At 44.8% G+C, this 11,560-nt stretch overlaps 1 protein-coding gene across 1 annotated transcript in view; it reads right to left on the reverse strand.

Moving 5' to 3' along the window:
• The window catches only part of Ctnnal1 (catenin alpha like 1), a 48,544-nt gene that overhangs the window by 18,648 nt on the left and 18,336 nt on the right, over nucleotides 1-11,560 (reverse strand). The window contains exons 3-7 of the mRNA XM_005362204.3: nucleotides 8,638-8,825; nucleotides 6,384-6,503; nucleotides 3,981-4,070; nucleotides 2,779-2,949; nucleotides 1,288-1,488 (exon numbers count right to left, since the gene is read on the reverse strand). Of these exons, the coding sequence (XP_005362261.1) occupies nucleotides 1,288-1,488; nucleotides 2,779-2,949; nucleotides 3,981-4,070; nucleotides 6,384-6,503; nucleotides 8,638-8,825 (770 nt within the window). The remainder of the gene's footprint in view (nucleotides 1-1,287; nucleotides 1,489-2,778; nucleotides 2,950-3,980; nucleotides 4,071-6,383; nucleotides 6,504-8,637; nucleotides 8,826-11,560) is intronic.

Consider the following 11,560-nt stretch of genomic DNA (forward strand, 5'->3'; position numbering starts at 1 on the left):
TGTGACAAGTATGCACGTCACGTGACTCTGGTACTCCAGTTCAGCCATCACTATGAACTATGGTACATTTTAATACACTATAACAAAAGTATTCTTGTTTGTTTCTGTGGTGTTACGACTTAAATTCTTGAGGCCAAGTGCTCTGGCCCTGAGGTATACTCCCAGACCTGGTAGAAGTATTTCTTTAATTTACACATTGACAATCACAGTAGGACATAGAAATCTGTGATTTTTCTCCACTCTTTTTTAAAAATATTTATTTATTTATTATGTATACAATATTTTGTCTGTGGGTATGCCTGCAGGCCAGAAGAGGGCACCAGACCCCATTATAGATGGTTGTGAGCCACATTGTGGTTGCTGGGAATTGAACTCAGGACCTTTGGAGGCAATGCTCTTAACCTCTGAGCCATCTCTCCAGCCCCTTTTCTCCACTCTTTACGTACAAATCAATGCAGCTACCAGGGAGCCAACTGCCACTGCTTTCTTCTAAATCTCACAGCCTTTTCCTCTTTGCTACCACAACTTGAACTCCTTATTTCCAGACCTGTTCTACCCTCTACCCACCTCCATTTGCTGTGAGCTATAGTAAACACTTTATGACCTAGCCTAGAGTTAGGCAATGAATAAAAGGTGCCAGAACATGCCTTGGCTCTGTCCTCTCTACCCCTGCTTCTGCAAGTCACTGCTGAGACTTGGGACAAACTTCCTGTGTTGTTCCATGCTGCTCGAACAGCCTCCTGTGTTGAAAGCATGCCAGCCACGCAGGCCTGGACTGATGGGGTCCAGTAGTCTGTGTGAGAGTGACAGATACTTCTACCTGCCAACTAGGTCCATCCTGACCTCCACTGCATCTAGACCTTGACGAGCATTTTAAAATAGTCTGCAAATCACACTGCACATCTGAATGGCACCAGCAGCAGATTCACGTTCCAGGGACCTCTACTACGCTCATTTCTCTGCTCGCCACACTAAGGAGCATTTGAGGAGTTTTCTAGAAATTAATTTGGCAGAAGAGTGGAGAGAACAGGGCAACTATAGATGGTGATGGTGGCACAGAATCCAGCCTGGCCAAGAGGAGAGTCAGCAGCCTGAACACGGCAGGTGCTGTGAGCCATATGGAAAGCATAGTTTTGCCCACTGTGATGGAGAAAGGGGATACGACACACTTGTCCTGCATTAAGCAAACTCACAGTCCTATTGTATGTGTTACTTTCCACACCTCTCTGACGTTAAGCAAAAAGCTATTGCTTAAGATTTGCTCTAATGAACAGGGAGGGTTCTTACAGCTTGCATCCACACCGAAACGAACTGCTGCATCTCTGCTCTCGCCTGAGCAGACAGCTCCAAGATGCGTTCCCTGTGCTCATGGCTGGTGTAGGCAGAATCGGTGAAGTCCTCCACACGCTCCAAGATGACTTCCAATGCAGTACAAAGGTTCTCCTTGGACTCAAAGTAAAGATTCTCCCGAAGAGCTTCAATATTCAACTGAGTGCAAAAGGGACAGAAAATCCATCTAAGTATCCCCAAAATGGGCTACAGGTTCTAACAGAGTCCTGGAGATGCACTGGCAAGTCCTCCTTATGCAATGGAGAACAATTCTCTCCACTGCTTTTTCACTCCCTGTTCAGACCTCGATCGTCACACAAGGCCAAGGTGCAGTGAGACAGAACGACACCGTGCCCATCTCGGCTCTGCTTATTACGGGTGTGTAACCCTTAGCATATTAGTAACCTTCCAGGGCCTCGGTTTTCTCATCAGTAAATGGCGCTGCATTAGACAATGCTATAGAGTTCTCTGCCTGGGTCAAATCTCAGCTCTGGTCCTGAGGCAGCAAGTCCATCCCATCTCTGTCACTCAGTCTTCCTGGCAGTACCCAGAAGAGAATGGACCCCAGGGGTACACACATTTAAAGCAGTTGGACTGAATGGGCAGAGTGAGTAGTTATGTTAGTAGGGTTTCTTTGAGAGCTGTAATTGCTGTATTGTTATTATTGATACAGTCTCGATGTGTGCACCCTATCACACAAGGATGAGCAGGGATCCCAGCAGAGACTGTATGCTACTGTGATCATCTGCAGAAGGCTCTACATGGAGAAGTCTAAACCAACAGCTCAACAGGGCTGCTGCTGCTGTAAACAAGGACCTGTGTTGTCTGTCAACATAATCCTGAGCCCATATCACTCACTGTTAGATTTCCACAGAATGGCATTATAGTAACGAAATATATTTGATTTTTTTAAAATGTGTATGAGTGATTTTTGCCTGTGCGTACATATGTACCCCGTGTGCATGTCTGGTGCCCCGGGAGGCCAGATTGGAGCATCAGATCCCCTGGCACTGGAGTTACACACAGCTGCGAGCTGTCATGCAGGCACCAGCAAATGAACTCGTCCTCCGCAAGAGCAGCCCGCGCTGTCAACCCATGAGCCAGCTCGCCAGCTCCTGAGATATATTGCTTCCTGTGAAGAACCACTCTAGTTTTTAAATTATGTGGATGGTGCTCTTGTGTGAGGAGGGACACAGATGAATATGGGTACCCAGGGAGGCTAACGCAGTGGATTGTATTCCCTGGGAGCTAGTCACATGCAGCTATGAGCCACCCAGCATGGGTGCGGAGAACCTCACTGGTGCTCTACGAAAGCAGCACGCACTCTCAAGCAAGGAGCCATCTCTCGAGCCCCAGAAGAACCATCTGAATCATCACACCAAATATGAACAGTATACATAATGAAGCTCTCTCAAAGGAAAAGGAGCAAAACCGACTCTTGACTCTAACCTTCAGTTCTTTAATTCCAGTAAAAAGGCTGGCAGATGAGCTGTCAGTTTCTCCGTTTGGTCTGCACTCAGTCACAATCTCAATGACCTTATCCAGCGCCGCTCTCATCCGGCCAAACACTCCTTCTTTGTTTCTATGGGCCGAGTCGCAGCTGGGATGCCTGAGACAGGTCTTCAGAACAGTTAAGGGGTTTAGGTTTATAATAACTAGCATTGTAGCACATGAAAATCTTACAGAGAACATGCCATGCTAATAAAAATGGTTCTTTACCCAAATCTCCTGGCTCCCCGGCTCCCCCAGCTGCCTCTCCTCACTAGTGTGGAAGCAGGATGAGTAAAAAGTGACAGCAAGGTTAAGTGAACGACCAAAGAGAAAAAAAAAGCTGCATCTTCAAACATCAACAGTAAATTCATCTTGACTTCAATGATGGGAAGACCCGACATCTTTATCACGATTGAAACTGTTTTATAAAGCGCTGCCTCGCATGCAAGAACGAGAAAGGGATGGGGAACTGAACGAGATGACAGATGACTGTGGCTGCATCTTTCACTTCTAAAACATGATGTAAATCAATCAAGATTTACTCCAGGTTCTCTGCTTTTGTGGTTTTGCTAATCCTAGTGCATCAGTAAATGCTCGCAGAAGAAAGGGTAATTCTCTACCAACTCCCATGGAGATGTTTACCAACTCGTCCCTGAACTGTACCAATTGCTGTTTGAGAACACACGCTCCTGGCCCATCATTTTACAAAAGCAGAAATAGAAAGGAGAAGCCATAAGTTCATGGAAGAAACCAATGGAGGTTTCACCCCCACATACTCCACTAGTTCTGCTTAACCAATCCTGACTTGGCAGCTTTTACTACGTGTATGGCCTAGCTCTGTCCACAGTACTTGATCCCCTGACTTCTGCTCAGCTGCTGAATCAAAGTGGGCTCAGATTCAGGAGCTGGGGAAGGAAGGCTAGCATTCATGATAAACAGATTTGACTTGGTTACAGTTTTCATCCCTTCAAAAATGCCAAGTAGGGGAGGCTGGGGGTGAGGCTCAGTGGTGGAGTACATGCTTAGCAGGACGAGGGGCTGCATTCAGTCCTCTGCATAAGAAAAGAATAAATGAAATAAAAATGGAAATTTCCACATTTGATGTATTTGCTCAGGTCTTTCTCATCATTGACTAACATGAGTACCACAGAGGCGCTTACCTTTGAAGCCGTGAGGAGCATCATGGTGCCCTTTTCAAGAACGGCCCTCGCCACTGCCATTCTGGCCTTTTTCTTTTCATCTTTCAAATCCTAAAGAGGAAATCAAATCACTGGGTAGTCTAAGATCATATCAGCAACCTGATCTTTTGAAAAGTCATTCATTCAACAACAACAATGTCCAAAAGGCCTGTCACACTGTTCCATACAGATAAAAGAGAGAGAAGAATGTTTGCTAAATCATCACTGCTTTTGTGGAAACAGTCACACCCTCCAGTCACGGTTTCACTCTCAGAGGTCACTTACCTGCAGTCCACATGTCTATGTTACCGTCCGCCTCCTCCCACACCCTCTAAAACACAAGTTCCATGGGGCAGGCTTCCTTACTGTTATGTCCCCCGTGCCTAGAATACTCCACGGAAGTAATGAGAATCTGCTAAGCAGGAAGAAAGTGGCTAGCTGATGGCTATTGTCAGCATATTCTGACCAAATTAAGAAAGAAAGGGCTTAAACTCTGGAAACAAATACTAAGAAAGTGAACCAGGCATAGCACTTACCAAAGCCCCAGTGGGGAGAATGCCTCCCACCCTCTATCTGAAGATGAGTCAAATGTAACAGATACTCCTGCCAGGTGACGTGGTGTGGTGCATGCCTTAAATCCCAGCACTAAGGAAGCAAAGGCAGGAGGATCTCTATGAATGTGAGATAGCCTGGTCTACACAGTGGGTTCCAGGCCAGCCAGGGCTATTCATCAGCTGAAGTGCACAGTTTAAATGAGTTAATCACAGTCTTACTGTACTCTCTACACCAATATTCTAGAGACCAATTTGATTTTTTTTTCTTGGATTTTTGAGACAGGGTCTTGCCATGTAGTACAGGCTCCCCTGGAAGTCACTAAACAGCCTAGGTTGGTCTCAGACTAATGGTGACCCTCCTGCCTTAGAATCCCAAGTGCTGGGATTATAGAACTAAGCCACCATCCTGGTTCCATGCCAAATTTCTAACGACAAATCAAAATAACAGTGGAAGTTTCCCAACTAGGAGGCCAGCAGGAAACACAACTGAAAGCTTCACAGGCTTTGGAATCTGAGTCACATCACACTCGCCCAAGTGATCCAGACAATGTCAGATGATCAACTGTTATAAAAACACTCGGGCTAATAATCTTCACAGGGGAAGAGTGTGGGGAGGGCAGAGGGAAAGGAAGATGAGAGAAAAAGAAATGAAACAAAAGTTTAAAGAACAGCGGTGGCAGAGCAGAAAAGGAGACAAGGTGTTACAAAATTCACATTACATTTATATGTTGACTTTGTGTGCAAGTGCACATAAGTGAGCATGCCTGTGTGTCTGCGTGCCTCCTGTGCATCTGTGTGTGTGCTCACACGCATGCATGGCTTGTGAATGTCATAGCACGCGTGTGTGGAGGTCAGAGGACAACTTGCAGGAGTCAGTTATTTCCTTCCACCATGTGGATCCTGGGGACTGAACTCAGGCAAGCGTCTTTACCCACCCAGCCATCTTGCCAGCCCCCTCTGCATTCAGGTTTTTTTTCAGTGACAAATACTGCTCTCTAGCCTGCCATTGTCCAGGCCAATGTCCACCTCCCAGCTGCAGCTGCAACCAAGAAAGCTCACATCTAAAACTGAAGGAGGGGCCTGAGGGAAGAGGCCCAGATCTCAGTACCACAGGTCAGGTCTGCTGACAAAATGGATTCATAAGCAACATCCCAACCAGAAAGAGCCTGTCCTGACATACCGTGATCTTCTACCCCCCTAAACTTAGAAACTCTGGTCTGAGTTGGGGATCAGGTCCCAAAGAAGACTCCAAGCTGCAGCTGAAGGATGACAGGCTTTGGGAACAGATATAACAAATGCCATCCATTTGCAGAGTGACCTTAGAAAACTCCCTCCGTCTCGGCTTTGGCTCCCTTATATAAAACACTAATAACAATGCTCAGTTTGTGGATGCTCTGAACAGAAATGCAGTCATGTGTATCAAACACCTGCCATAATACAGCCAGTACAGATAGAACAAGGCATGTGTTCTTAACAGTAATCTAGAATAGCAAGAAGACAAATATACAGAGAATATTCTACAATTACACAGACCAATTCAATCTGTCTGCCTGAGCGCTGGCATAAGAGTCAAATGGAAGCCTTCATGGAAGGGAAAGCTGGACATTCCACACTGCCAGACCGTTCCCAGCGCAGGCATATGTATGGCCATATATGTAAAGAAAAAGACACATCAGCCTACCACATACCCTGGATTACTTAGAGAGGGTTAAGACTAAGATCTTAGGTTTAGTGAATAAAGAAGTCAATTCAAGGGATTAAAAAGGTCACATTTCCATCCAAAGTAAAAGGTACGCATTTATCTGAAGACTTCATTGTGCTAAGTACATACATTTTGTCTGTCTCCGGTCAGATGTGCAAACTCCACCATCTCATTTCCAAACTGGCTGAAGATCTGGACAAACTCCTGAAAGCTGCTCACTTTCTCTAGTCTTTCCATGGTGGCAAGGACCTGCAAGGCAGAAACACGATCAGACAGAGACTTCCAGAGCTGAACGGAGCAAAGGGAAACAAGGGAGGCCCTAAATTCTGTGGGAGAGTTGAGAAAAAAGAAACACACATACACACGCATGCATATACACACACATGCATGCACATACACATAGACATATGGGCACACACGCGTGCACGCGCACACACAAATACACACACACACACACACACACACACACACACCAGAGAAGGGCCTCTAAGACATAAAAGCTGGTTCAATGGTTAGAACCACTTAGGGAATTGACTTGGTTTTAGGATAAGAAGATGTGGATTTATTTATGTTATTGACTTCAAAGGAAGAAAATAATGACTAAATAGGGGCTTAGGGAGTTAAAAAGCATCTACAGGTAAAAAGCAAAGGGCAGGCCTGGCACAGAACCAACAAAACCTCTCAGTTTAGGGACTGCACTGGGGCAAGGAATTCTGAAAAGACAAAGCATTGAACCAGGATTAGTGGAACCCCAGTTCTGGAAGAAAATGGAAGGGAGGTAATCTACAGAGTGGAGGGCTAGCAATTCACAGTTGAAAACCAGTTTAGATCAGTCAGGCGCTGTTGTGTAGAACAGATCAGCTGCCAAGAGGCTTCGGGCAGTGTGGGGGAGGGGGAGAATATGATCTGTGCATAGAACAACCAGCAGAAAATAAACGCTGTTCCCCTGACATGAGAGAAACGGTAAACAAATGGAAACAGATTTTCTGTTATTTTTTTTTTCTAAAATAACTACTGAATTTTGGCCAGAGCAAGATAGGTTAGAAAAACACAGATATCCTGCTCTTGTTCATTTTTAATGAGGCTACGGAGGACATTTGGCCTGCTAACCTGCCCAGGCGGCTCAGGAAACACACGCAGCTCCATAGATAAGGAAGACAACATACTGAGCACAGCCTGCATCTCAGAAAGACAGGAAAGTCGTCCTTTTGTCCTCCACTTTCTCTGATTTCTTTTTCTCTTTAACCCTTCTCTTTTTAGTTTGCTCAACATACCTGGGGGTTGGGGTGGGGCCAGCAGGGCCACCCTCAGATCCTACAGAGAGGATGCACCTCCTCCCTGGCCTATTTGATTATCCTCCACCTCATCTAGAGGAGTACCAACAGAAAGCATGGCGCTTGGTTCCCAGTGCTCAGGGGCAGGGCTACTGTCTATAGAACAGCAAGCGTTTAAGTCCACTCTTTAAGCTTTGCATTCTTTAGAAATATTTAAGGGCTCTACATATAGAAACTTTATATCTGTGGATAATTATAGTTTCAGATTATTTTATTTTATTTAGACAGGATCTCTTGTAGCCCAGGAAGATCACAAACTTATAGGTAGCTGAGGTTGGCCTTGACCTCCTGATATTCCTGCCTCAGTTTCTTCCCCAGTGTAGTAATTACAGGTGTGTATCACCACACCCCATTTTATTATATGGTGCTCAGGATTGGAACAAGGGCTTAGTGCACTCTAAGCAAGCATTCTACCAACTGGGCAACCGCCAGTGATTTACATTTGTTTACCTTATGTTACTCTCTGATTGAACAAAAGGACTGAAGTATTCGGGATATTTGTTAACTAGGTCTCTACTGCACAGAAAACATCAGCTTAGCTTTCCTTCCCAAATTGCACACATTTAAGGCTTCTGGAAGTAAAACCACAACAAGATTTTTGTTGTGTTGTTGATGTTAAATATGAAACATTGTTTACATTTAAAAGTTTAGGCCTGAGGCTGGAGAGATGGCTCAGGACTGACTATTCTTCCAGAGAATTCAGGTTCAGTTCCCAGCAACCACATGACAGCTCACAACCACCTGCAAGTCCAGTTTCAGAGGATCTGAAGCCCTCTTCTGGCCTCTGTGAGCACCAGGCATGCACATGGTACACAGACTTAGACACAGGCAAACAATCATATAAATAAAACACTAATTTTTAAAATAGAAATAAATAAATGTTTAAGCTCAGTAAATTAGAAATAGTAGGTGTAGGAAACACACGATTTTCAACTCTGGGCAATGGTGCTATAAATAATTAATTAACAAGCATAGCCAAATTATCTGGATCCCACCTCAACAAGAAATCTGAGCCACCCAGCGACACAAGCGCAGCCACAAGTGAGTACCTTGTTTCTTGATGCCACTATCTGCTTGATGACTACTCGGTCTGCCAACAGCAACACCTTCGCCACTGAGGAGAGCAGCAGCCTCGCGGCCTGCACAACTCCTGCTTTGTCTGCCAAAATTGGGATCTGGCCGTCTGATTCCAGGTGATTCAATCTGGTCACATCTGTGAGTGCTGCAATTGTCTCTCCTAACAGGAAAGAGGGAACACTATGTTGGGAATAAAACACTTAAACAAGAAGACAGACTTTTCTCTCATCTTGACTGTAGCATGCATGGGAACTTCAGGTACAGGAAACATCCCTACTTTAGATAGTTCCTATGATGCTTCCTAGAATAAAAAACCAAAAAACAAAAAACAGTACACTCTTTTTTATTATTGTTTTGTTTTGGAGACATGGTTTCTCTAAAATGTGTAGCCCAGGCTGGCCTCGAACTCATGATCCTCCTGCCTCTGTCTCCTTCAGCAAATCCTTCCATTGTATTACCACCACAACTGGCTAGTACACTCTTCAGGACAAACTTTGACCTGGTCAGAAAGATACAATTTGTCTTTCTAGTAATTTGGCTGACCACACAATCTAAAAGCTGATCTGCAAGACAAAAGAAAAGTCCGAGGAGTCAAGAACCAGAACCCTAAATCCAGAGCTGTGAGCAGGACCCAGGGGCCCAGGGCCTAGGTGAGGCCCACAGAGGAGGTGACGAAGGGGGCAGTACTATCATCACCACTATCTGAAGAAGCTCAGGTTTGGAGGGACATCCATTGCCATCATGGTGGGGAGCATGGGGGCATGCAGGCAGACATGGTGTTGCAGGAATACCTGAGAGTTCTACATCTTGCTGGCAACAGGAAGTCGACTGAGACCCTGGGTAGTATCCTGAGCATAGGAAACCTCAGAACCCATGCCTACAGTGACACACTTCCTCCAACAAGACCATACCCACTCCAACAAAGCCACACCTCCTAACAGTGCCACTCCATAAGAGATTATGGGGCAATTATCAAACCACCACACCTTGGTCATGGTGTTTTATCACAGCAGTAGAAAAGTAACTAATACAATGTGATTCTCTAAAACCCCTCACTCTTACAGTTAACAAGATTTTAAAAATAATTTTAAGATAAATTTTGATGTCTTAAAAAATGTACATCTAAAGACTGAGTTTCTCACAAAAGGTCTATTGCTAATTTTATATATACATACAATAATGTCTTGGCCAGTAACATAAAAAATCTTAAGTAAAAAAATATTAGAATCTTTATGGCCAAACCACAGGATTCAAAACAGAATGGCAGTTGCTGGGAAAGTGTTGAACAGACTGGAAAAGAGACATAAAGCAGGAAGGTTGTTAATGTACGGGAGAGAACTCCACAGATGGCAGCCCTAGACTAAAGGAGAAAATGGTTTGGGAGACAGCAAGGAAAGAAAGTATAAACCTAGTAGCTGACCATAGATAAGAAGGAAAGAAAGAAAAAAATCAAAATTATAAACCAAATGATTTAAAGATAGTCAAAAAGACTCGGGAAGGAAATACAAATTTCGTTTCAGAGGACAGAAATTTAAAACAATATGGGTGTACACAAAACACAGGTCCCTGAGTGGATAACTAACTGATAAAGTCTATGGTAGCCAGCCTTCAAGAGCTCTCCCTGCTGGTACCCATATCCGCCCAGTGTCCCCTCCCACACTTGTCCTCATGCTGAGGGGCAGAAGAGGAGGTATGAAACTTCTGAAATTAAGCAATCAAATCCTCTCTGGCCAAGCCAGTGAGACGGTTGTGGGCAACAGCAGTCACCAGGCAAGCCCGATGCCGGACGCCCTGACTTCAGTCTCTAGAACCATGATAAAGAACACTGACTCCCAAGAGTTGTCCTCCCAACCTCTACACACGCACTGCGTGTGAGTGGACACAGACACACACACACACAGTCACACACATGAATTTTTAAAAACTGAGACTATCATCTTATTTTCTGTCTCTCTGTGGGAAACCAGGTACTAGGTTACAGCTTTACTACAAAAAGATCCACATGGTGACCAACAAGTCAACCAGGAAATGAAGCCTGCCAGCACCATCGGGAGCTTGCAAAACACATCTCCAGTTCAGTGAAGCCTGCAGGTAACTGAGGCCCGACAGAGGCCTCCACCCAGCGTCCTAAGATGCGCTGCCTCAGGATCGCCCAGGGAAGACACTTCCTGCCTCGGGTCTGAGACGCTGTGCATGGAGGGTAACTTTCAGCACAGCAATGAAAATTGTTGTGTCACCAAGCTTTTACGGCAAAACCTGCAGAGGACAAACACTCAGAACTAACCTTTATTGTGGAGGAGGGGGCAGAGGAAACGGTGAGTTCATGTTCTAGCAGCAGTAGCTGAAAGAAAAGATGTTTGCTTTGTTCCTCTGGAAAATGTCCATTTTTTCCTGTCACTCTCAGCCACCAAAGGCCCTTCACAGAAACCTTTGCAGGTGGCATTGTTTAACCATTCCTTTTCTGACTGAACCCTGGGCATTCGACAAATCGGTAAGTGGGCAGTAACCCCAGTCCACTGTAGAACAGGGTCAAGTGTCTTCTTCCCGTCACAGCTCTTCCAAGTGCAGACTGCCAAGAATTCCCAACAAAGGCGCAAAGCTTACAGTTTCATGGTTGTCATTTCTAATTTATTATAAGCAATGAGCTAATATAGTCCCTTAGAGTGAACACTCTAAGAAAAATATTTACTCAACTGCCATAGAAAATACAAATCCTGACAGGTAGTCAAGTAAAAACAACGCAGGAACTCAACTGAGAGAAAGAATAAAATGCAACCAGGTGCACATGCACATCGTGTGACAATACTGCTACACATATAAACAGTGGACTCCACCTACTCTCTCTATATCTCTGTCCGGAGTTCCTGCATGTGACAATACTGCTACACATATAAA

This window comes from Microtus ochrogaster, linkage group LG5 (genome assembly GCF_000317375.1).
Source record: "Microtus ochrogaster isolate Prairie Vole_2 linkage group LG5, MicOch1.0, whole genome shotgun sequence".
In the NCBI taxonomy this organism is placed as follows: Eukaryota; Metazoa; Chordata; class Mammalia; order Rodentia; family Cricetidae; genus Microtus; species Microtus ochrogaster.